The 26,910-nt window shown below is 47.1% G+C and overlaps 1 protein-coding gene across 4 annotated transcripts in view; it reads right to left on the minus strand.

Moving 5' to 3' along the window:
• Positions 1 to 26,910, minus strand: part of OPCML (opioid binding protein/cell adhesion molecule like) — a 702,725-nt gene that overhangs the window by 155,451 nt on the left and 520,364 nt on the right. For all 4 annotated transcript variants that reach the window (XM_007066975.4, XM_043533935.1, XM_043533936.1 and 1 more), the window contains one exon: positions 1,326 to 1,558. In XM_007066975.4, the coding sequence (XP_007067037.2) occupies positions 1,326 to 1,558 (233 nt within the window). The remainder of the gene's footprint in view (positions 1 to 1,325; positions 1,559 to 26,910) is intronic.

Raw genomic sequence — 26,910 nt, forward strand, 5'->3', positions numbered from 1 at the left:
ACCCATAGGGTGTCAGTGTCACCCCCTCTTCTTAATGCACAGGGTCATTTTCCTGACCTAGTCACGCAAGGAGGATTCCTTCTCCTTCCAGGGGATGCAGGGCGCATGCCTTCTGAGTTTATAGTTCATGTTATCCAACAGGTACTGGAAGCTTTCAGACTTGTCTGATTTGGATCAAATATTCCAACTCAATGGAACTCCTTCAAAAGAGATACATGCTGCAGCCCACCTCCTCCTACCCAACCTGTCTCAGATCTAGAGGCTCTGAGAGCCTTCTGATTGAAGAGACTCCGAGACTCCCACTTTTCAACCCAACAGCTTATGTTATGCCAAGGCGTTTTTCTAATAGCATTATCCACTGAAGCTGTGTGCCAAAAGCCCTTTATGGCCTGTATTGACTTTGATGTACTTACACAATCTGTCTTCTTTCCTGAAAAGTGATAGCCTTGTTCTCTTTGAATCTGTTCCTCTACAGTACCTGACAGTTCTTTTATTTCAGCACTGCATTTCCCAAAGAAGAAGATAACTCTGCTGTCAAGGCCAGTAAGGTGCCACTGAGACATCACTTCCAATGCTAAGAATCCTTATTCCTCTGGAACTGAGCCCCACTAAGCAGACGGGAAAGCAAGAATTGACAATGCCTGGCCGGCTCTTCCAATGCCTAGGATACTATCAAAACAAACTTCAGCTTGCCATTCTCGTCTTCTTCTATGGAAAATTCTTGAGCTGTTACCAGGAGGATCTTCAAAAGCAGTCCCCAGCCGAGCTCATTGACCACAACAATCCAGACCATTTAAGCTGATGGGTCCATGTCTTTGCTGATAACATACCTGGCTAACAACCATTAGTCCTGGGTGCAATTCCCAACTGGAAGAGGCAAGCTCTAAGGGGCCCAAGCTAAACTTTCAATTAGCAGAGTAACTAGTTGTTCTATGACAGGTTTCAGAGTAGCAGCCATGTTAGTCTGTATTCGCAAAAAGAAAAGGAGGACTTGTGGCACCTTAGAGACTAACCAATTTATTTGAGCATAAGCTTTCGTGAGCTACAGCTCACTTCATCTATATTCAATCCCAAGACGGCAGAGCACTTGCAATGGGATAATCATCAGAGGACATTGGGACACCTAGCAGAGTGTGGAACAGCAGCCAAAGGACAAGATTTCAATGCCCAACTACTAAGCATCCAAGACAGAGAGAGCAGGAATTATCAGTCTCATTATCCCCTGCACATCGTCAGCAGCACCTAATAGAAGCTGTACTGATGGGAAGCCCTGGCGCCCTTCAGCTTAACAAGTTTCTTTCTCAGCGTGCAGCGCTGAGCCTTACCTTGCACGATCAGATGCACCCGTGAGGTCTTCGGGTGATTGTCTGTCTGCACGGAGCAGGTGTAGGGCCCCTCGTCGTACACGTCCACATTATGGATCTTGATGCTGTACTGGGTGTTCGTGTTCGATAGGATGACCACGCGGTTGTCTATAGACCACTTGTCATTTCCAGCATACAGGATGGTGCTACGGTTCAACCAAGCTACTCGCGTGACCCTCTCGTCCACAGTACACCTACAAATGGAGGGAGACAGTGTCAGAAAACAGGCCAATGGCCAGCTGGGAACGTGCCCACAGAGCTGCCCAACAGTGATGCTGAAAAGAGGTCATTTTGTTCACTAGTGGGATTGGGCAACTTAATATGAAAAAGCTCTGTACAGGATAATAGAGATGCAAACAACAGGGCAGCAAAACAATGAAATAGGGTTTTATAGAAACCACTCTAGCAAACATATTCATTATTATTCTTATCCCATAGCCTCCACAAGTGTAGTAGGGACTCCACATAAAAAGCAGGTTCCTGACCCCCAAGAGGTTACAACCCATATTAATTGGACAAACGACCACAGAAACGATTCCACGGCACTTTTCAGAAGGGACAATACTAGAGACATTCACAGAGTGCCCTTCAGTTCCAAATTCCAGCGCAGGAATCTGGAGGGGATGTATCCCAGGGTATTTGACACATCCCACCTGTTCGGTCACATCCTAGCCTTATGCGGATAAGTTTCGACTGTTCACTGCAGTACCACGTGGTGCTCTGAAGCATTGGAGAAACTGTCCCCCGCAGAAAGGAACAGTGTCACCTTTCTGGGTGGAAGCCATTCTGTTTGTCCTCTGAACACCCAGAGAGGCTCTCCATAGGTCCCCTCTCTCACGACCATCACAGCCCCTACCCCTCCCCTTTCCCCTGGCTGGACACACAGAATTTTAGATGAAGCTGTGAAATTTGCTGACAGCTTGGCTTGTCAGTAAAGCCCTCCAGGCGGCCCCTGTGAGATATACTGTGCTGAGCCCCAGAGGGCTTGAACAGACTCAGCATAAAGGCAAGAAATGGACAGGGAAAGAGGCAAAGGAGAAAGACGAAGAATGAGGGCGGCCTTTGGAGAAGCAGCTGTAAATCTCTCTCTCTCTCTCTCTCTCTCTCTCACACACACACACACACACACACACACACACACACACACACACACACTTCAATTATTTATTTGCTGCCTAGGTCCAGCCCTCCCCTCTCCTGCCACTCGACACTGGAAAGTTTTAGAGCTACGTTTCTGAGCGGTTAGTTACCATCGGTGAGGAATGGCGCGAAGAAGGAATTAAAATGTTCCTGGAAGGCTGGAACACATGTCTTTTTAATTCTGATAGATGATCTTGATGTATTTTACTCCTGGGTCTGTCTAGCTTGGGAGCACCCACGGAAAAAGCATCACATGTTTGGCTATATCAGGAGCTAAGCATTTCTCCAGAGCATTCCCTTTCTTTCCAAAGCTTCAGCAAGCACGGAAGGCACGAACACTTGGTTGTGATAAAATGGACTAATTGGTGGGTTATAATAGTAATATTTGGTCCTCCTACAGCACTGTCCTTTCAAAGATCTCCAAGGGCTTTTCATCCATGAATGAATTAACTCTCATAATTCCCTGGACAGGCAGGCCAGTGATATCCCCATTTTACAGATGGGGAAACGGAGGCACAGAGCTGCGAAGTGGCTCGGTGATTATTGTTCTATGCATTGTGGCAGTGCCTATGGGACCCAGCTGAGATCAGGGCCCTATCGTGCTAGGTGTTGTAAAGACACTTTAGGAAATAGTCTCTGCCCCAAAGCACATAGGCCCAGATTTCTGGGGGATTTAGGCATTGCTCTGCTCAGCATTGCAAGTCCTGAGTGAGTTATCTTCACAAGTGACTTAGGCCCAGATTCTCAAATCACTGAAAACAATGCAAGTTAGGCACCTAAATACCTTTACGGATCTGGGCTTTAGGCACCTGAGTCTCTTTGACTTTCAATAGACTTAGGGTCCAATACCTCTTTTGAAAATGGAACTTAGCCACCTCAGTCCCGTAGGACTTGAAGGCTGAGCGCAGTAACACCTCACCACCTTTTAAAAACCTGAGCCTTACGATCGCAATAGAAAAGAGGGACAAAGGGCAGGAAATGGGAGTATTCTCATCCCCATTTTCCAGATGGGGGACTGAGGCAAGTCGAGAGAAGTGACTTGCCCAAGGCCACACGGGGAGTTTGCGGCAGCGGAGGGAATCGAAGTCAGGTCTCCCGAGTCCCAGCCTAGTGCCTTAACCACACCACCACCCTTACAGTTATAGACCCACCTAAGCTTATCAAGCTCAGCCAGCTGCCAATGGGACACAGACCCCCATCAGAGGCTCTCTCAGATACTAACCTGGTCCTCCACTGTTCCTTGCCGAAAAGCTGTGTCTGTAGCCCATATTGGCCCAAGCGGGCCATTAATCCCTAGCAAACGAACAGGTCCAAGGCTGCTTCTGTTTTCAAATGGGAGGGATGGGAGCAGGGGGGTCCAGGTACCTCTTTTTGTGTTTGAGGCATGTGATTTGACATTGGTATGGAAGGGGAATTCTCAGAGTATTAACGCCATCGAAATCACAGCAATCTGGGGCCACAAGGGCCCCCAAGAGGTTATCGGGTCCTTCCCCCTGTGCTGAGGCAGGATCATCAGGCCATGCTGGGTCACGCCATGCACAGACGCTGCTGCTCCTGCTCAGCCCCCTCGTCAAGCTTATAAATTGGCAGTGGCACCTTCCAAGACGTTTCATCTCGCTCACCTCTGCCGCCAGATGTGGCAGGAGGAGAGTGTCGGGCCTCTTGCACCAAAGCTGCAGAAAAGTTATACGCCTCCCACGCCATGTTCACCAAGTGTCAACTCTATCACGGTTATGATTTGGGGTGTGCGGGTGGGACTGCATTAAGCATATTTCAGTGCCCCCCTGGGCACACGGTGCAGAGGAATTAGAGATATATTCCCCCTTAAACAAATAATTCTCCCCTTGTAGCGGCTGCGTGCTCCCACTAGCCACTTCAAGTGTGGACTCCTAGGAAGACAGATGGTCCGTTGAGCTTGGCATGTTATTACCTTTACCCCAGGAGGCTGCCATATTTCAAACAAGATGCCGTTTCTGCAGCTACATAAGCTTTGCCTCTCAAGAGCCGGAGGAGTGGCAAAGGGACAGGTTCCACCACTCCAGAAGGAGACACCGCATCATTGAATGGGAGCCCAAGGACATGGTGGACCCACAGACCATGGGGAAGAGGGGTCATTCCACCCTGCATTTCCCCCATCCAAGTTCAGAATAAAAATCTTTTCAGGGTATTTAACAACAGACGGACTGAGCCACTGGAATCATATTTCATGTTCCCCTTATACCACTCTGCCCATGCACCTTAATCTGGACTCGCAGCTCAGGTCTTGGCTTCTGTATACAACTCTGCCAATGCACTTGAATCCGGACATGTGGCATCACCTGCAGGGCTAATCGAAAGCAACCCCCCTACCCCTGATGGGCAGCATCCCTCCCACAGCATCCCAGTCCTTCTCCCACACCCCCAGAGCTCTGCCAGCACACCCCAGTCCTGACCTGCAACATACGCTGCTATTCTAATGTCAGGATTCAGAGCCCTGCCTTTATTCAAATGAACCGTGGGAGAGCTAAGCGCAGCCTAGTTAAGTTGAGCCCTAGGGAATTCCAGTCTAGTGGACTATTACTCCTGTCTCAGTTCATTATAATGAATAATAAAGAGATACTTACACACATTTTCTGTAAATTATTCATTGCGTGAACTGAAAAAATCAGGGCAGTAATATGTAAAACAGACAACTTGCATGTCTGTTCTCATATAAATATCTAGTATAAAGCCCCTCAAGGTACTATCTGGTCCCCTCATTAGGGGAGAAGTACAGGGACTAGGGTTTGAAGTGACAGTGAAGAGTCATTTACTCCAGTTTTGTGCAAGTTAAAACTCCGTTGCTCAAATGCTTCTCTCGCTTACTGGGTGCAGTCCCTGACTGCAGGTGAACCTGTGTAGTGTGGAGCACAACATGCCCCCATATAACTGCATCCGCTTGTCTAGTATTTGTGAGTTTCTGGTCTGGCTCCTGATCTCATTTGCACCGGTGGAAGTCAGGATTGGCTCTGTCGATGTCAGTGGAGTTACTCAGTTAAAAGACAGAGTCAACAAGATCAGAACCAGGCCCGCTGAGTCTCTAGCTAGGGCTGCATGAACCTCAGCCACACCTTCTTTCAGCCGCCTGATGAGTTTGGAATGCACCCAAAGAACTCAAAGCAAAAACAGGTGAAATTGCTGCACTGCATCAAAACCATACACCTGCCAATGTTTATGACTCACTGAACCTGGGCTGAGTTTTGAGTTTGCAATGAAAGCGGGAGAACTGCACGGGTCCGGGTGTGTTGGGTACGTTTTGCACACATTTGCTCTCTGAAGTGCTTTCTCAGGCAAAAACTCCCATGGGACGTGACTTTACAAAGAGATGACCCTCACACAATGCCAAAACTTGGGCTCAGGCTGGTGTCTGATGGGAGAAAGCAGCACACCTATTGACTATGGTAATATGAACCAGTACGTCACCAGAAACAACAAATTCTTTTTGACACATCAGCCCTGGAGATGCTCCAGCATAATTGAGACCAAGAAACTCTGTCACTTTGCACATGGGCTGGCTACTTGTATGCCGAGTTTTGTATTTTCAAAGGGTCCGCTTACAGAACCTGCCCACAGTGGAAATCGGGGTCTAACTACAAATGGCCATAGGCACCAAAATTCCAGTAGCACCCTGCATAATTCTTTGACATGTTCCAAGGCCAATATCCATTAGCTCCTAAGCCTCAGGCATCCCCTCATCTGTGACGTGGCCCTTTGTCCCTATTTCCAATTGCAAAGGATTATGATAATGTCTCCCGTAAAGCAAACAGGTAAAGAGACTTCTCCAAATTGTTTAGATAAAGCAGATAAGCTCTGACAAAGCTGGATAATAAACCGGGCCAGGAGGTTTTCCCTTGAAGGGATCTAATTAAGAACAAAGACAAACCTGCAATAACATTCTCCTGAAGGCTCTTGTATCCATCTCCCAAGGAATCACTGTGTAGCAAATCCAGAAGGAGGTGGGGCAGGTGAGGAGAGAGTGTCTGATGAGACAGGAAATAACCCTTCTCAGATGTTGTGTTTCGGCTGGGTAATATTCGTCAGTGCCAAATACAGAGGGTAAAATAACATCTCTACTCTTACTCGGGATTCCCCTGCATCCCGGGATCTCATTAGCCCTTTTTGGCTACAGCATTGCACTAGGAGCTCATGTTCCCCTTATTATCCCCCCCACAACCCTCCAAATCTTCTTCCCAGGATTCAGTCCCCCTTTCTGTAGGTATGGTCATCCTTCCCGCTAAAAACAGCAAGAGCGAAGGGTGCCCAGCACCGAGCGCCCTGCAGGTTCAGCCCCACAAAGCCACCACACAGACTTCCTCCCTTCACGGCAGCACCCCTGAAGAACTGCAGATCCTGCGGAAGCCCTTCCTTGAATCTAAACAGGGGCTTGAATCAAAACCTGAGCTAAACATTCCCACGTTTAGAGAGTAGGGCTGAGATGTGAACCAGACCAGGCTCCTAATTTTACAAGTGGCCTATATTTTTATAATCACCTGATCTGGGGGTTGTTTGAAACTTGGATCCAAATTATGGGAGGCCTTAGCCTCTCTTGGCTTGGGAGCACAGGGAAGGGTTCAGAACTGGGGTCACCAAACACTGCAGCTAGACCCTGAACATTTACCAGTCTCCCCCATCACTAATTCTGCATTTGGGGTTAGGAGGAGTGAAGTTGTATCAACTTGCAAACATCTATTTCTGCAGGGCAAGCCAACTGCGTAACTTTTGCCCGTAGCAGAAAGCCATCAGCTGGTGGCTCTTCCAACAAATTTGCAGGAACCCCCCCACCCCCAAAACCAGCCTTTCTTGTCTCGTGCGTTCTTTGTTTAGATCAGGGTGGGCAAACTTTTTGGCCTGAGGGCCACATCTGGGTATGGAAATTGTATAGCAGGCCATGAATGCTCACAAAATGGGGGTTCGGGTGTGGGAGGAGGTGTGGGCTCTGGGGTGGGCTCAGAAATGAGAAGTTCAGGTTGCAGGAGGGGGCTCTGGGCTGAGGCAGGGGCTTAGGGTGTGTGGGGGGGGTGGGCTCTGGGGTGGGGCTGGGGATGAGGGGTTGTGGGTGCAGGAAGGTGCTCTGGGCTGGGACTGAGGGGTTCAAAGGGTGGGAAAGTGATCAGGGCTGGGACAGGGGGTTGGGGCTCAGGAAGGGGGAATGCTCCGGGCAGCGCTTACCTCAAGCAGCTCCCGGAAGCAGCGGCACGTCCCCCCTCTGGCTCCTATGCGGAGGCATGGCCAGGCTGCTCTGCACGTTGCCCCGTCCGCAGGCGCTGCTCCTGCAGCTCCCATTGGCTGAGGTTCCTGGCCAACAGGAGTTGCTGAGCCTGTGCTTGTGCCGTGGGCAGCGTGCGGAGCCCCCTGGCTGCTCCTACACGTAGGAGCTAGACGGGGGACATGCCGCTGCTTCTGGAAGTCGGGCAGAGAGATAGCACGCGCAGAGCGGGGCCAACCCCCGACTCCGCTCCCCGGCTGGAGCACCAGAGCGGGGCAAGCCCCAAACCCTGCTCCCCAGTGGGAACTTGAGGGCCAGATTAAAACGTCTGAAGGGCCGGAGGCAGCCCCCGGGCCATAGTCTGCCCATCCCTGGTTTAGATGATGTGTTGCATCCCACTACAGTGCTCCTGTGTGTATCACATGCGTACAATTTCCTCTGTGTCTGTCGAGTTTATATTCTCTGCTCTTTGGGGTAGAGACTTTGGTCTCACACGGCAGCAAACACACTGAAAAAGAAGGTCACCACAACTGGTTCACCGACAACAACAGGTGGCCATCAGGGCTAGTTCCTCATTCTTTCCCCAGCAGCGGAGACCGCAAAAAGAAGCCATGCAGTGCTGGGGCTCTACCCTGTCTGTGCTGATACTGACAAATCCATGCTATCTAAAGGAGAGGCCTCTTTTTTATCCCCCCTCCCCATGCCCCACTCCCATCATGGCTCTGAAAGCACAAGAGCTTCCTTACTGGTCATGCAGCTTTGCAAGAGACAATGGAGACAAATTTGAATGCTGCAGCAGAGTGAGAAGATGCATGAAGGAGGGACTTTGGGGCACCGAGATTCTGCTGCTTGCACTCTAATTGTAACCATTCTTCCTCCTTTACATGCTAATTTTGAAGTTTTCCAGGGAATTATTTTACTTAGTGTCAACAATACAGATAGTGCCGCTAAGTCCTTTGCATTCTCCTAGAGCGAGTGGTCAGCCCCTATCTCTGGAGGCCTATTAGCAGAGTCCCCTGCTTGGATCACTCCGGCAGGCCTACACCTGGGCTCATTAATGATATTGACATGCTGTTACCATGCAGGGAAGATTAAAGAACAGAAGCCACCTTCATCTCCTGTGGTTGCTGTTTCACCCCTAGACTCCTATCAGTGTCACACTAAGCAGGTAGCAGGCAGGCCTGCTGCAGAGAATGGCTCCTGCTTCACCTTTGCATTGCTTTCGGAGGAGCGAGGTTTCATCTGCAGCAGTGCCAGCTGCACTGCGAGAGGAATACGAGGCTTTGCTACTCTCCAGTCAGAGTGCCACTGTTCCTCTAATGCTGAGATTTAGGGGGATCGGTGACAGATAAAGAAGTTGGAGGAGGGGGGAAACAGATGTTAAACATGTATATTCCTGGGAGGAACAAAAGTCTCAAGGAGGGGAGGTTTAAGACCGCTGACAATTTGATCAAGCCTCCTGAAAAGTTCAGATGCTTAGTTCAAAGCCATGAGAACATCTCAGCAGACAGGCAGAGTGGTCGTGGGGCCAAGGCACTGCTTCTGCCACACACATCCTATGTGATGTTAGGAAAGTCACTCGATCCGTCTGTGCCTCAGGTTCTCATCTGCACTTTGGGAAGAACAATATGCCTTGTTAGATCACCATCTCTTTGGGGCAGGGGCCATCCCTCCCAGCATGTGTGTATGTGCCTCGCTAAATGGAGCCCCCATCTCATTTGGGTCTCTACACATTGCCATTATACCAATAATATATGAGAGTAAGTAACTTAGTCCAAAGATTCTTTAGCTTCCCAATTCATTGCTCCAGCTACTTGACAACATTGGCTCCACATTTCAGCTGTGAAAGTTTCCAGCCATAACTACCTGTAAAAGGAGGCAGAACAAAAGTGCGGGCACCATGCTCTTTGAGAAGGGAATGTTAATTACGTTTTCAGGGGACTCATAATTGAATATTTTCTCTTCTTCTGGTAGTCACTCTGGCTACAGAGTTAACATGCTCTGAATGCCTTTTATTCGAGGCAGCTGGAGAAAAGGAAGAAGAGATTTATTTGTAATCATTGGAAATAAACACAGTTCCTCAGAAGTAAACACAAAGGAACAAAAACCTGGCTGGGGTCCCACCTCGTTAAAAATGCAAATTAGAAACAGACCATCAAAATGGGAGGTTCCACTAATCCCCTCTCAGCAATGCAAATCATCAAATTAGCCTCCGGTACAATGGCATCTGCAGCATGTAACATTCGGTTTAATACAATATATCCCAGAGGGCAGGGCAGTGTCTGTCGGGTTTCCATCATTGTCACTGGTGATATTTATTTTTGGTGTCGAGGGCAGAAGGCGCTTTGTGTTAATTCCCAATTCCTGCTGTTGGCATCATCTCTTCTCTCTGAGCCATAGGTCTATCCGCTCCATGGCACTGATACACCCACGTTTTTCTTTCCACATCTTCTAGTCGTCTTGCTGTTTGATAACCTGAAACATGTTCTACATGTGCATGCTGCTTCTTCACGGACAGGTGACCATGTGCCCTCACTGAGGATAAGCGAAACATGAATGAGCCATGTTCGGATCGAGAGCCAATGCCCTCAGAATCTGGGGATGTTTTGCTTGAGGAGCTGCGGTTCTGCTCATTTCGAGATAAGGGTTCCTGCAAAGTTTGGATCCAAGTCCAGATTGCCACAAAGCTCCAGGGTTCTTGAGTCCAGGGGTTGGATTCAGGCCCATCTTGCTGTTAAAAGGTTCACACAGCCCTCCACTCACAAAAGCTGCTAAATTTTGCACAGGTCTGGTCCAAACCACACCTCAACTCCCCTGTTTGAGCCGTTTGTGAAGAGGACATTCTAAACCAGCAGATTTAAATAAATAAGTAGGGTCATACTCAGCAAGTGGCTGGAGCACAAATCTCACCTTCTCTGGTTACACAGAAGAGCCCTTTATGTAATTTAGATACAACCTCTCTTTCTTCCCTTTGACTTTCCTTTCTACATTCAGCCTTGAACAGCTGTAGGCAGACTAAGGTTCAATGGGACTAGGTACCGACTATGGGCAGCTTACAGCAGGCTGTGTGATGCTACTGCTCACGGGGACAGAGCGGTCTTGCGGTCAGTGTATACTGACCCTGTTTGAACCAGGAAGGCACAAGGGGAGAGAAAATCAAGTTTACACTGGCCTCATAGCCGCTAAATGACTGTATCTGTTCCCTAGAGCTTTTCACTGGATTTTCTGAATTAATGCTCCAAATCGAGCAAATCCGGAAACCACGGTTTGATCCTTTAAACCAAGTTACTTTATTATTTTTTCAAAAAGCTTTTTATTTTAAGCTCAGATTCAGACTACAGGGGAAAATAAGAACAAAACCCTTGATCAAGTCATTTCAGTTGGAAAGGGAATTTGACTGGGGCTATGTGGTTGAGTATTCTAACTTGAAATAAGCTCCCCCTTGATTAGGAGCCTGAGCCTCTGGTTTACAGAGACAAACATCCATATTTTGATGACTAAGGACCTGATCCAACCCCCATTACAGTCTTAGGAAAACTCCAGCTGACTTCAATGGGCTTTGGATCAAGTCCTAACAGATTCATTTGCTGCAGGGTAATTTCACTGCCTTGCTCTGAAGAAAGGCTCCAGCACACTGGGGTCAGCTTGTGACCCGAAGCAACAAACCATCAGATCCTCATCTTGAGCATACACAGTATGTGTATGCACAGTATGCGTCCGATGAAGTGAGCTGTAGCTCACGAAAGCTTATGCTCAAATAAATTGGTTAGTCTCTAAGGTGCCACAAGTCCTCCTTTTCTTTTTGCGAATACAGACTAACACGGCTGCTACTCTGAAACTTGAGTATACTGTAAGTCTCTGGCTTATCATGAGTTGTACATACATCCCTCCACCCTAAGTGGTAGCATGCACATAGATTTACACTGGACTAAGAGTATATTTAAATAAAAAGAGAAACCTACCTATCTACTTATATACATCTACCTGGTTATCTCTCTGTATCTACCTACCTACCTACCTATATACAATACATGTATCTATTTATAGCTATGTATTACCTATGGCACTGATAACATAGCTATCTCCATAGATTCCGGGCAGCAGTTGCAAGGGGACTGTAAAGTGTCATTAATTAGTGAACTTGACCACGTGATAGATCTTTGGTGCTATATTACAGAGAAGGGGTGTGTAACCACAATCCCTTTCTCATATTAACACCCAAAACTAAGCCTCCTCCACACACCAAACAGTCTGTCAGCTGAATCTCAGGAGCTCTGCTGGGAGTGCATGTGTTTTGATTTGAATGTAAGAGTCTGATGTTCCATAGGATGTGCCGGCCGTTTGGGGGGGATGCTGTTAGGAGCCACATGACAAGGGCTGTTGAGTTACTGAAGTAAAAACCTTGAAGACACTGAAGACACACCCACGCGGCAATCTAAGGTGTGCCGGCAGCTCAGGGAGTCCCACCCTTGCAAACTGTACCCACGCTAGCATGTCTAAAATTGGCAGTGCGGACATGGCCATGAAGACTGCAGCACAGGGTAGCCATGTGAGTACATACCCAGGGTCCCTGACGTGCTTGTACATCCCGTGCTGAAGCCTATGTCACTGCTTTTTTTAAGTTTTGCTGTCGCCAGTACAGCTACCCAAGCTGCAATCAGACCTTGGGTTACAGTGTAGACACCCGTGCTGGGCAGGTTTTCAAAAGCACAAAGGACAGTTAGGCATGCAACTCTCCTCGTCAATCAACGGGAGTTAGGCACCTATATTCCTCTGTTTGGCGGGGTCTCTTGACCCTCTGACACATGAACCTGCTGCATGTTTCAAGAAGCCAAGTCCTCTGCAGTCTGGAATGTGTGTCTCCAGCTCAACCTTGCTCCCCCTCCACCCAACCCATTCTGACCCCCATCCCACCAGGCTAGTCTATTTTGAAGCATGACGCTGATCAAAATAATGATGGGGGTGTTTTGCCCATTTACAGCTCTGTCCACTTGAAGATCTCACAGTGCTTCACAAATGTGCATTGACTATGTCTGGCAGCACAAGTGGTCCTCTCTCCTTGGAAGAGAAACTCTCTGCAGCTAAATTACTTTCTTCCGTCTAAGGATCACTCAACCCTGCCCCATAGAATGGAATCCGAAAGCTCTTCAGAGTGTGAAATGGAATCACTTGGCCCACAAGTCCTGAACTCATGGTCTGCTCCATTGCTCCTTCTTAAAACAAGGTCTCAGGTCGAGTCGGCTTTGCATGCAGTAACTCTTGTTTTGAGCTGTGCTCAAGTCCTCTACTGGGTCCTTTGACCGAAAGGTAGAGGCTGCCTAAGAGATGTCTGAGACTAGTCAGCTGAGACCTAGCAAGCAGGCAAAGAACGGTGTCCTTTTTTTCCCCCCGTCTTGAATGCACGCTGGGCTTTCACGTAAGGGCCACAATGAGGTTGCACAGACACAGCTTTGCAGATTCACTCAGACCAGATGATAAAGGAGTGGAGCTAAAGCAACTGAACAGAATAGTTTCTCTCTCTTTGGTGGTTGCCCAGCCTTCTGGAAACCCAAGCAGGTGTCAGGTTACCCCCAAAAGTGTGTCCTCCATTGGGAAGGGTCCTCCAGAGAAGAAGCCACCAGAGCCAAAGAACAGGGTGAAAGTGGAGAAGGAAGCCCTCTGAGGTGCACTGGCATCTCCAAAACCTCAAACTGTTTTCCAGCACTGACTTTTGGGGTGCATGCACATGAATGCCCCCCAAACTACCCCCCCCCCACACACACACCTTGCTCCTCTCTAGCCCCGAACCCATCTCTGCAGTTTAATGTATTTTTAAAGCAGCAGTACAGGTCCAGTGGAGAGGAAAAACTGGCACCCTCAGCCTAAGTCCTATGTAAGTGAGGCGGACAGAGAGCTATTGTTGGTTTAATGGAAATTGTCATTAGGAATTATGAGACAGCAGCAGAAGAAATAGGGTAGGAGACCTTTGATAGAGCAAATCAATGGGAATGTTTATAGCACAGAGGGCACTTGGATGCTAACATCAGAGTAAGCCGATGCTTGCGTCCGTCCCTGATCTTCTGCATGATAATGAAAACTAGTACACGAAATGTATCAAATAGGGATGAGCAGACCAGTGTGGAAAAACTCAGAAGTAGCCTCTGTGCCCTCTCCTAAAACTAGACCCAAACTCAAACCTTTCATAAATCTTGGAGGAGTACTGAAATACCACAATAAAGTGGCACCTATGACCTGACCACAACTAGTTAATACGGGAACCCATTTTGCAGGTTAGCTAGGTATTTATAGCATTCTCATCATCACAGTATCCCACAGAAGGATGGAGAGTGGGGTGGGAGGAGGTATTTTTTCATGCTTTGTGTGTATATAAAAAGATCTTCTACACTTTCCACAGTATGCATCCGATGAAGTGAGCTGTAGCTCACGAAAGCTTATGCTCAAATAAATTGGTCAGTCTCTAAGGTGCCACAAGTACTCCTTTTCTTTTTGCGAATACAGACTAACACGGCTGTTACTCTGTAACCTCACACTGCCACTCTGCAGTAGGGAAGAATTCTTAGCCCTGTTTTACAGATGGAAACTTAAGACAGAGAGAGAGACTAATGCGCTGATTTTCAAAAGCTCTCAGCTCCTACTGACACACTGAAAAGGAGTGCTCAGATTTCCAAGTGTCCAACACGCAGCAGCTCCCAACGGTGTTGGACTGCGATGCTGGGTACTTCTGAAAATTGGGCCACTCTACACTGCAATATAAGCCTGTGTTTGATCCCGGGCTCATGGCTAACCCGCCTTGCGTCTACACTGCAACTGCACTAACCCAGGGCTCAGGTCCAGGGTGCCAGGACGCTGCAGGGCTGGAAAGTTTGAGCTTGAGTCAACCCGGGACCCAAGGTCCGAGCCCTATTGCTTTGCAGCGTAGCCACAGCCCTGCTCGACTCAGGTCCTGGGAGTCATCCAGAAGTATCCCACAATTCCATGGGACAGCTTCCTTAGTCCTCTGTATCCCAACAATCTACAGTCCACCCTACTTAAAAGGGAAGTGCCCCCCTCTCCCGCTTCCGCAAACAGCAGCAGGTCAGATCAGCATCAACGCATTCTCTTCTGATCACCGATCTGGAAGCACAGTCTCAGAGAGCCTCCTGGGTTTGAATGAAGAGCCAACCAATCAAGCCTTTTGCAAAGCAAGCTGCTTCCTGGTAATGTGCAGGGCGGGCAGTAAAGTTTTCCCACAGTGCACCACGGTCCTAGGGCTACAGCGGCCATATTTTGGAGGTGCGAGGGAATCTGGGATATGGTTCTTTGATTCAGGTCTGCACACTGCAGTGCGGATGCCAGAGACCTAGGTTCAAGCACGGGTCAGAAAATTCTGAACATAGGGTTAAAATACAATGTAGAAGCTCAAGCTTCCCTAACACGGATCAGCTGACTCAAGTCCCACTAACCCTGGGCTTACATTGCAGTGTAGACATATCCTGTGATGCCTCAAGGGGAGCTAAAGCTCGACTTGTAAAGATATTTACGAGTTGCTCAGTTTAAGCATTGGAAGGCATCAGTGACTTAGGAGCCTGTCTCATTTCCAAAAGTGAGTTAGGCAGTAGGAGCCTAAGCCCCGTTGGCTTTCAATGAGACTTGTACTAACTGCCCAAGTCACTTTTTGAAAAAAAGACAGGCTCCTAAATTGCTCAGGTCTTGCAACATGGAGCGGAACACCACCTAAATACCTTCACAAATCTGGGCCTTAGATGTTTGGAAAATCTGCTTAAGGGTCAGATTTTTAGGTGCTACACTGCAGATAGGTGCCTAGTTGCACCTAACTCCCATCGAATTAGGTTCCTAGGCACTTTTGAGAATTGCAGTAGGAACTTACCTGCATCTTTTGATGCCTCAATCCCTTTAAAAACCTGGCCCTAAGTGACTTGCCCAAGGTCACTCAGGAAGCCTGTGATGGAGTTAGGAACTGAGCCCAGTCTTCCTGAATCCCCATCTACTGCTCTAACCACCAGACTATCCTTCAACCCTCAAGGGAGTTGTGTAGTTTGAGTAATTACCACATCAACATTGGGGCTCTTCTTCAAACTAGCAAATCTTCTGGCATCCACCCCTCATTAGCATCAAAGCACCTTGCAGTGTCATGGGAAATATATGCTGGATTGTAATGTCCCCAGCAACTCCCAAATCAGCTGTTCTTCTGGGGTTATTTTGTAACAGGAGATGTGGGCACAGGACAGATGGCTCGGGGCATAACGGCCCACTCGGCATTTTTGTCCTAGAGCCTAACAATTTGTATTTTATAAGCAACTGGTGATTCAGAGCATGAAGTAAAACAAGCATCTTCTGGTCAAGGAATCTGAATTCTCCTCTCAACCACCAGACAACTTGCACAGCCAGACTAGGGTTCTGCTCCATAGCACAGACCAAGGAGAGAGAGAGAGAGAGAGGGATACCCGCTGACAATATTGACAGATTCAAGGGTGCTGATTAAGGGACATGATCCAGCAAAATACCCTCCTCATTGCAACCCGGCGTTTGCAGAATCATGTGCTTGCAGAACACGCGCGTCAATCAGCTGGCTGTGTAAGAATTCAATCAGTGCTAATCTAACACAATACAGCACCTGCTCTCCGGCTGATTTCTAGTGTTCTTCAATCAAATGAAAGAGAAGAAAAGCAGAGTTTATTGCTAGCAGTGTTAGCAGACCTGAAAATGTAAGAACCTGGAGCTCTCTAGATTTTTTTCTTCTTCCACCTTTGGGGGCAGAGAAAGAGAGAAAATTTCACTGCAGTTTCAGCTAGCTCTGTAATTAAGTAACAGTAATTAACATGTGTTAATACCAGGCTCTGGCTACTATGATTCAGCCTTCCTGACAGATTGGTCACGTTCTCCATCTAAACCAAGAAACTGGGCCAAATTCACTCTGTGCTAAAGCAGGCACAGCTTCACTGACTTTGTTGCAGTCTCCCAGCATACAGCAGTGGCAAACAAGGAAATGAGTTTGCCAATATCCTTAGAACATGGGCCAGGAGACTCCCAGTGCAGGTATGAGATAAAAGGGACAGCTGGCTATTTGAGCAGAGGGATCTTAAATCTGCCATTGATGCCTAAGGACTGGAGGAAGAATTGGACCAGCTATATCACAAGTACCTGCTTCAAGCTGCTGCAGTGCTGAATCAATCGGACAGTGAAATTGCTGGTGGAATTCTGGCTGGAATCCATGAAAGGATCCAGACTAGCATCAGTGCACAGAAAAAGAAAATACTTTTAAAGTTCAGAGCACCCACAATTAGAGATGTTTCATCACTTGGACCTCGCTGTCCATGAATCTCATATACTGGACTGGATATCAGCTGGCATAAAATGGGATAGCACCACACAAGTGTTAAATAATGGCTCAATCAATGATCACTTGTCAATCAAACTATGTCAGTTTGTATCAGCTGAGGACCTGGCAGCTGTATGAAGCCTCACGATGACAAAAGGGGAGGGACGGGATCATTGTTTGGAAAGGCATAACCACCAAGGAAGGAGGAGGAAGAAATGCGTAGTCTGGTAGGAAGTGGGTAGGACAAGGAGTTAAGTGGGATGAAGTTAAGCGAAGGAAGACTTAGGTGGGGTATTTGGATGAGATCTATGGCACGGTTTCGCAAGAGAAGCGATGGAATGCTTGAGTCATTTAAAACTAGACTGGTCAAAGCCCTGGAGAATGTGTCGTTTATGTCAAGTGATCTTAAAAACCCTCTCCTGCCATTATTTCCATAATAAGCCAAGGAAGTGGTATAAGTTCTGGATCGGGCGGGTGCTGGAGTCCAGGGTTTGCACTGGAGATGAAGTCCAACCTTGGACATTGGGTTTGCTTTCAGCGTCACCATAATCTTGTGAGCTATTCTTGTGTGATTTGGGCTTGAAATGGTGGAAGTTGCACCATGCTCGGCAGTTCTGATGGTCATCCTGGGTCAAAATTTTGCAACAAGAGCCGTTCTTATGATATTTTTGGAGAACTGTCAAATATGCTCCTCTGGATTCAGCCCAGAACTAAAACCGTAGGATCTGGTTCATAAGTCACCTCTCATGCAGCATTTATGCTCTGCTAAACACCATAGTACCTGGCCACTTTCACCATGATATCTGAGTGCTCTGGGATCCAAGGATTCAAATCCTGTGCCTCTGAGCTTAAAGACTGATGAGGTTTTGATCTGAGGTTCCACTTCTGACTCACCTGTAATCATTCTCAAAATATATTTGTCATGAGACACCGGCTCCTATCTCTGTGACTCTTAAGGGTAATGGAGAAGTTTCAGTCTTTGGAAGATAAGTCTCAGGTTCTTGGCTGCCTGCCCAGAAGGATTATTTTACATCAGGTTGAGTTCTGTAGTAATTATCTTCAAAACAGCTGGACTGGTGGATAAACTCTCTGTATCTTCATACACAATAAGAGAGCAAATATGGAGAATTAAACTGCAATTTCAGGCTGGCCTAACAGATGGGCAGAAAAGCATCTTGCCCGACATGTAGCAAGCTGACATTCAAGACTCCCCTAACTTTAGATCTGGGGGACAATATTTTCATTTCTAGTCAGTTCAAAACTTCCCAATGGAAAACCAAAGTTGTTCAAGTGAAAAAAAATTGGAACCAAGTGTTTTCATTCTAAATTTCTCCCGGGAGGAAATCTCAGTTTGCCAACCACCTACAAAATCACTACGAGGCAACGGCTGTTCACCAGTTCATTCTGGCAGTTTTGGCATAGCCTAGAGGTTTTGATAAAGAGTCCCAACTTTTCATGTGTCAGTCTAGCTAAACCCAAACTGTTTTGCTCCACCTACAGCAAGTCAAATGTACTGGAGGAAAGGGCAGCACTGAAGAATGGGCTAGAGGAAAACCCCTTTCAGAGCCCCGTTTGACCTACCTATCAATCCTGATTCTCATTTACACTCAAGCCATTTTACACTCCAGCACAAATTGGCCATACAGTGGTTTTAAATATAGTTTACACACAGCCAGAGAGGTGTAAAGTGGCCTTAATATGTATGAGCATCAGTCCCATCCCCTTCAAAACCTTTGTCTTGCTTCTCCACTATCTTGCGCTTCCCTCTAGTCCTTTCCATTTGTTGCAAAGCGGGCACAAATCTGGACTCTCCACTTATTCACACCACTGGTTGCGTTTTACTTCCACTACCCTGAGGTGGAAATGACAGCACAGGGAGCAAGACAATGGAGATTCATGCTGCTTAGGGTTGGGAAGAGCAAGCAAAACCTCACACTCAGCTCCCTGGAGGGTGGGGGGAAAAACTGCAAACATGCTGTGATAATTAGAGGAATCTGTCTGTGCAATCTGTGAATTCTCTGGGAGATTATGCACTCTCTTTATGTACCTTTACCAAGCTGCAAATTCCATTTGCAGCCTTTTGCCTTCTTTATTATCTGTTTGGCTTCATGCTGGACTGGAATTCTAAGGGAGAGTGATACAGGACTGACAAGACTTGGTCATTAACTCGCTATGCTCCTCTATTCAAATGAAAACATCTTAGACAAGAAGATAGCTCTTACCTAGAAGAACTGATTAGTCAGAGGAGAGGTCACCTGGTAACAAAGTCACCTGGCAGGTGTCTCTGGGCAGCTGAGGAGGATAATCAGGAGATTACCTGTCAACAGAGGGACTGTAAGGTTATAAAAAGGCAGAATCTGCTCCATTTAGTCTCTTTGGCCATTTCCTCCCATCTTAAAATGAGGGAAGCTGCTGCAGAAGTCAGATGAGGCAGGAGGAGGAAGGGACAAAGCCTTGGAAACAAGCAGGGAGAACTGGAGGTCCTGGTGATGTCAAGGAACTATGACGTGATTGGAATAACAGAGACTTGGTGGGATAACTCACATGACTGGAGTACAGTCATGGATGGTTATAAACTGTTCAGGAAGGACAGGCAGGGCAGAAAAGGTGGGGGAGTAGCACTGTATGTAAGGGAGCAGTATGACTGCTCAGAGCTCCGGTACGAAACTGTGGAAAAACCTGAGTGTCTCTGGATTAAGTTTAGAAGTGTGTGCAACAAGAGTGATGTCGTGGTGGGAGTCTGCTATAGACCACCGGACCAGGGGGATGAGGTGGATGAGGCTTTCTTCCGGCAACTCACGGAAGCTACTAGATCTCATGCCCTGATTCTCATGGGTGACTTTAATTTTCCTGATATCTGCTGGGAGAGCAATACAGCGGTGCATAGACAATCCAGGAAGTTTTTGGAAAGCGTAGGGGACAATTTCCTGGTGCAAGTGCTAGGGGAGCCAACTAGGGGGGGGCGCTTTTCTTGACCTGCTGCTCACAAACCGGGTAGAATTAGTGGGGGAAGCAAAAGTGGATGGGAATCTGGGAGGCAGTGACCATGAGTTGGTTGAGTTCAGGATCCTGACGCAGGGAAGAAAGGTAAGCAGCAGGATACGGACCCTGGACTTCAGGAAAGCAGACTTCGACTCCCTCAGGGAACAGATGGCCAGGATCCCCTGGGGGACTAACATGAAGGGGAAGGGAGTCCAGGAGAGCTGGCTGTATTTCAAGGAATCCCTGTTGAGGTTACAGGGACAAACCATCCCGATGAGTCGAAAGAATAGTAAATATGGCAGGCGACCAGCTTGGCTTAATGGTGAAATCCTAGCGGATCTTAAACATAAAAAAGAAGCTTACAAGAAGTGGAAGGTTGGACATATGACCAGGGAAGAGTATAAAAATATTGCTCGGGCATGTAGGAAAGATATCAGGAGGGCCAAATCGCACCTGGAGCTGCAGCTAGCAAGAGATGTCAAGAGTAACAAGAAGGGTTTCTTCAGGTATGTTGGCAACAAGAAGAAAGCCAAGGAAAGTGTGGGCCCCTTACTGAATGAGGGAGGCAACCTAGTGACAGAGGATGTGGAAAAAGCTAATGTACTCAATGCTTTTTTTGCCTCTGTTTTCACTAACAAGGTCAGCTCCCAGACTGCTGCGCTGGGCATCACAAAATGGGGAAGAGATGGCCAGCCCTCTGTGGAGATAGAGGTGGTTAGGGACTATTTAGAAAAGCTGGACGTGCACAAGTCCATGGGGCCGGACGAGTTGCATCCGAGAGTGCTGAAGGAATTGGCGGCTGTGATTGCAGAGCCCTTGGCCATTATCTTTGAAAACTCGTGGCGAACGGGGGAAGTCCCGGATGACTGGAAAAAGGCTAATGTAGTGCCAATCTTTAAAAAAGGGAAAAAGGAGGATCCTGGGAACTACAGGCCAGTCAGCCTCACCTCAGTCCCTGGAAAAATCATGGAGCAGGTCCTCAAAGAATCAATCCTGAAGCACTTACACGAGAGGAAAGTGATCAGGAACAGTCAGCATGGATTCACCAAGGGAAGGTCATGCCTGACTAATCTAATCGCCTTTTATGATGAGATTACTGGTTCTGTGGATGAAGGGAAAGCAGTGGATGTATTGTTTCTTGACTTTAGCAAAGCTTTTGACACGGTCTCCCACAGTATTCTTGTCAGCAAGTTAAGGAAGTATGGGCTGGATGAATGCACTATAAGGTGGGTAGAAAGCTGGCTAGATTGTAGGGCTCAACGGGTAGTGATCAATGGCTCCATGTCTAGTTGGCAGCCGGTGTCAAGTGGAGTGCCCCAGGGGTCGGTCCTGGGGCCGGTTTTGTTCAATATCTTCATAAATGATCTGGAGGATGGTGTGGATTGAACTCTCAGCAAATTTGCGGATGATACTAAACTGGGAGGAGTGGTAGATACGCTGGAGGGGAGGGATAGGATACAGAAGGACCTAGACAAATTGGAGGATTGGGCCAAAAGAAATCTGATGAGGTTCAATAAGGATAAGTGCAGGGTCCTGCACTTAGGATGGAAGAATCCAATGCACCGCTACAGACTAGGGACCGAATGGCTAGGCAGCAGTTCTGCGGAAAAGGACCTAGGGGTGACAGTGGACGAGAAGCTGGATATGAGTCAGCAGTGTGCCCTTGTTGCCAAGAAGGCCAATGGCATTTTGGGATGTATAAGTAGGGGCATAGCGAGCAGATCGAGGGACGTGATCGTTCCCCTCTATTCGACACTGGTGAGGCCTCATCTGGAGTACTGTGTCCAGTTTTGGGCCCCACACTACAAGAAGGATGTGGATAAATTGGAGAGAGTCCAGCGAAGGGCAACAAAAATGATTAGGGGTCTAGAGCACATGACTTATGAGGAGAGGCTGAGGGAGCTGGGATTGTTTAGTCTGCAGAAGAGAAGAATGAGGGGGGATTTGATAGCTGCTTTCAACTACCTGAAAGGGGGTTCCAAAGAGGATGGCTCTAGACTGTTCTCAATGGTAGCAGATGACAGAACGAGGAGTAATGGTCTCAAGTTGCAATGGGGGAGGTTTAGATTGGATATTAGGAAAAACTTTTTCACTAAGAGGGTGGTGAAACACTGGAATGCGTTACCTAGGGAGGTGGTAGAATCTCCTTCCTTAGAGGTTTTTAAGGTCAGGCTTGACAAAGCCCTGGCTGGGATGATTTAACTGGGACTTGGTCCTGCTTCGAGCAGGGGGTTGGACTAGATGACCTTCTGGGGTCCCTTCCAACCCTGATATTCTATGATTCTATGATTCTATCTACCGAAACACAGATGGTTCCCCATGACTCTCAAGGGAAGGGTGAGCTAGACAGGGAGATGCGGGCAGGGTTGTGTAGAACTGTGTGTTTCTCTTGTGATTAAGTAAAAAGCGATAATGTGTTCGATGTCTGTGTGATATGCTACCCCCACCACATGCCCTCAGAGAGTTAAACTGTAACCCAGAGGGATCAGACCTTTGGAGGGATTCTGGGAGAGGAGGGGTTTAAGAAGTAGGGGAGTCTGAGGAGTCAGCATTAGTTTCAGGCTCTAAGGAATGCCTGGGCTCTCTTTGGAGGCTGGATGTTTAAAATATCCAGGGATCCAGAGGCTGGATTCCCTTCACAGCAATCTGGTGGGCCATCGGCAGGGGAGGCCATCCAGATCTGTGTCACACACAAACACAAGTGAAAAGAAAAAATGACGAACAAAAAAGAATCTTGACTTCCTTTAGTAAGGCACAGCAAACAGAATTGGTATGCATATGTCCTGTAGGCAGGAGTAATAATGTAGAGAAAGAGGGAAACTCTCTCAGAGGATGATGAAACCATATTTCATGGGAGGTGTTATGAACCATTCCTGCCAAATGAGAAATGTGTAAATTACCTGGGTAAGCAATCAGCTCGAGATTATAATTGGCAATTTGCAAAAAATTCACCAACAATTAAGCAAAATAAAATAACCCACCTGAGGAAATGTAATGCCTGACATTCCAGCACCTCTTTAAACGTGTCTCGATTCAACCCGATATTTTATTTCTCATTCTGAAATTAAAGTGGGATTTTTCATTCAACAGACTGGAAGGGAGCGGCCATCTCAGCAGAATAGCAAAATGACTTTGCTAACGTCTAGTTTCCCTGGAATTCTCTAGGATATAAAACTTCTTTCCTCCCAAACTCTTTGGTATGTTACGATATAGAGGGGGAAATAATGGAGGGTTTCTTAAAAAAGAAAAACATGTCTAATGAATATGATGCTAATATGGGCACAGGATTTAAACAAATAAAATGACCAACCTGGAGAGCTGTGCTTCTGATAAGTTTCATCTGCACTGGAGAAGCAGTGCCCAGACTGGACCTGGCTACGTGCGTCCCAGTCGAGGGGCATTTTTTTCTGGACAGACTTTATACCTCTAGCTACATTGGAGGTGTAGAGTTGGAATTCTTGCGGCATGTGTCTAGAATGAAAACACTATCCGAATGTATTCTTGGGATGACTGCGCTGGAGGTGGACCTGTATCTCTGGCCATAGGGAGGACTGTGTTCTTTGGAGGTCTATGCTTGAGAATCAATTTTCCTGGCTGGACATGATCTCTCCAGTTGCTATAGAGGGACTGTGCTCCTTGGGTGAATGCAGTGAGAAAGGGTGTTTCCTGGGTACAGCCAGGACCTTCCGTTGCCCTGCAGGGGTGCACTGACTAGATACACCTGTTGCAATTGCACCAGCTACTCTAGACAAACGCAGTTGTTGGTAATTCCAGCTGCAGAGCTTGAGCTAAGCAGTATGTATACTGATTGTAAAGAGAGGTATGTACTAACCAACAGCATCCTCACGGACAACCCCCTTTCAAGCAACTTATTGCTCCTGCACACAATTTTCTCTCCTGGAGCCAAAAGTGGCTCCCCTGGGAAAAGGAAACACCAGGTGCAACAAAAAACAAAAACAAAACAACAACAACTAGCCCCCCCAAAGCCTTAAGAAGTAAAACATCTTCATCTGCTAGGAGAGAATCAGAAATATTGATCAATTTCCCATTCCTTCCCTCCTACTGCCAACACCAGAAAATTGCTGAACTTTCTCTCATGTTAAACAGACAACCTGTCTCTGAGCCTTCCCTGAGGAGCAATTCATTTGGCTTCTGAATGAAATGTGTGGATTCAGGGCTCCTGATACAGGCAAACTGGCAGTGTGTCCATGCCACTGAATGAGTTCATCTAATTAGGGAGTTTATTTGTTTGAGTTGTACACGAATATACCAAATTACATTATCAGATCATAGTCCTGTGTCTGATTTATTCCTTCTTTGTTCTTCAAGTCTTCGTACATCTAAGCAATTAACCTCTCAAAGAACTGGAGAACACATAATTATCCTCATTTGTCTAAACGTCACCAAGATGGCTGCCTTTCAATTAACCTTCTGGAAATGGTGGAAAGTTGGAGTGATATAGTGATCATTTTGAACCTCACTGTATGGTTTAAAAAATGTAATTGAATTGAAATATTCAGATGGTAAAACACAGTCAGATAATTGTTACCACAGGTAAAAGGATCAAGAGCGGGTTTCAGGTAGAAAGGGAAATTAACTGAGCTATGGTAATATTATAATAATACCTTGCACTTCTGTCTAAGGATGTCAAAGTGTCTTACACATATTAGCGAACTGAGCTTTTCAAGGTCCCTGCTGTGATACACATCCATAGTAGTTCCCTGTTTTTTACAGAGGGTCAAACCAAGGCAGAGAGGCTCAAGTGTAGCTTGACTCTGAAAAGCGACTGTGAAAAAACAGCACTGATCCATTCCGTGTTTTTTTGAGTCTCAACCATTTTCAGGTCCAATTCGCATACTTGATCAGAAAATAGCAGAAACAGAAAGGGTTCAGAGACAGGGAATGAAAATGAGGAGAGGGCCGGAAAGACTCTGAATGTAAGTAGACACTGAAAAGACTGGGGCTGTTTACTTTAAGGCACTGATGAGGAACAGGGGACATGCTAAAGGTAGACAGATAAATGCACGTTATAAGGAAGGTACAGAAACCACTTTTGGCCAGAGAGCCGCTCTGGAAAACTTCAGTCTAAAGGATGAAAATGTTGGTGAGTTCTAAGTCCCAGATCCTCAAAGATATTAAGGCACCTAACTCCCATTGACTGTAGTGGGAGTCAGTTGCCCCCACCACACAAAAAATACCTTTGAGGGTCTGGGTTTAACTGACTGAAAAGAGGGGGGCTTGAATATACAACCATTAGGGCAGTCTGTAGCCTCTCCTGCTATAATACAGAGCTAATATTAACAGAGCGTGTTTCAACCAGAAAGAGTCCACTTCCTTATAGTGAGTCCTGGAGTCATTTCACCCGCCACTGAAATGCAGACACATCTGGTGTGGAATTTAGCAGCTGTTTAACAGGGTACTGCAAAACTGTTATACATCACCATAGTGATGAGTGTACTATAAATGTAAGGGGAGGGATTCCCCCTCTCAGTATGGCCTCTATACACTTTGGAGGATATAGGCCGTACATGCCCCATAGCCAGGAAGGGGGAAATTGTCCAGCACTGTATAAGACAGCTGTAGACGGTGGTAACAGGTCCCTTCATAAGCCACAGGAGGTGAGTCAAGCATGTGAGGGGGATCCCTGCCTGTCAGGAGGAATGCAAGGAGGGACAATACATATTGCACATCCTCGCTGCTCTGTGTTACGTCCGAGGCCACACTGGTTCCTGGAATATGCCAGCATCAGAAAGGTTCAAAGGTGCCTCTTCCTCTGGGCTGCATTGTTCAGGAAGAGCAACACAGAATCTCAGCCATGAAGGTGGACGGAGGGATGGACGGACAAGATTTACCGCAGGCTCAGCAGCCCAAACGCTGAACTCCTTATTCTGGCAAAACTCAACCCTCAAGAGGTCTGGGTTCAATTCTGGGCTATGTCACAGACTTCCTGTGTGACCTGAGGCAAGTCAATCTCTCTGTACCTCAGCTCCCCAAGAGTAAAATTGGAAGAGTCGTACTTCCTTCTCCCCGGCCTTTTCTCTGTCTTGGTATTTAGAATGTCAGCTCTTCAGGGTGTGGTCTGTCTCTTATCATGTGCACCTTGCATGCTGGAGCCCTCATCTCAATCAGGGCCCCTACATCCTCCTAATATCATCATCATCATTGTTATTCAGGCAAAACTCTCATTGATATCAACGGGGATTTTGCTCAGGTAAGGAGCCAATAACGAGGGAATCAAGGACTTCGAAGTTTGGCCCGGTGCAAATCCTCAGAGTTAGAATTGAACCCAGACAATGCATCTTTTCTCTTGCAAGAAATGCCATGGGATTTTTAATGACCATCCGGGGTCAGGACCCGAATCTCATGCCAAGGAAGAAGGTCACTCCATAATAAAGTTAACATTAGAGAAGCTGTCACGGCGAGACTGTCTTTGTCTTTGTTTATTTTTAATAACAGAAATGTTTTGCTGATATAGCGTCTGACACACTGAGCGGGTTATAATTTCGCACTCCCCTTTTCTAATAAATATGCATCATTTCCACCAGAACGTGCCCGGTCAAGCTCCGTCCCCAGAACACGGTATATTAAAAAGATGCCGACGCTGGCTGTTGCATGTCAATAAAAAAAAATGCCCTCTGAAGTTCATCACATTTCATTCCTGACAAGCGTAGCTTTCCAATTCGTCTCCGAGCCGCCGCTTCCCTCTCAGCGTGAAATCCTGCCCGCCAAAAAGCAATTTCAGCATGGGCCCCTCGTCGTTCCTTCCAGTTTTGATGCAGAGCGAGGGGGGAAATAAATTGGGCAGCCAGACGGTCGGGAACGCTTGTTCCCGCAAACCCGCTTGGCCAAATCAGCTCTAAAGCACACCTGTTTTCCATTGT

This window comes from Chelonia mydas, chromosome 22, assembly GCF_015237465.2.
Source record: "Chelonia mydas isolate rCheMyd1 chromosome 22, rCheMyd1.pri.v2, whole genome shotgun sequence".
Lineage (NCBI taxonomy): Eukaryota > Metazoa > Chordata > Testudines > Cheloniidae > Chelonia > Chelonia mydas.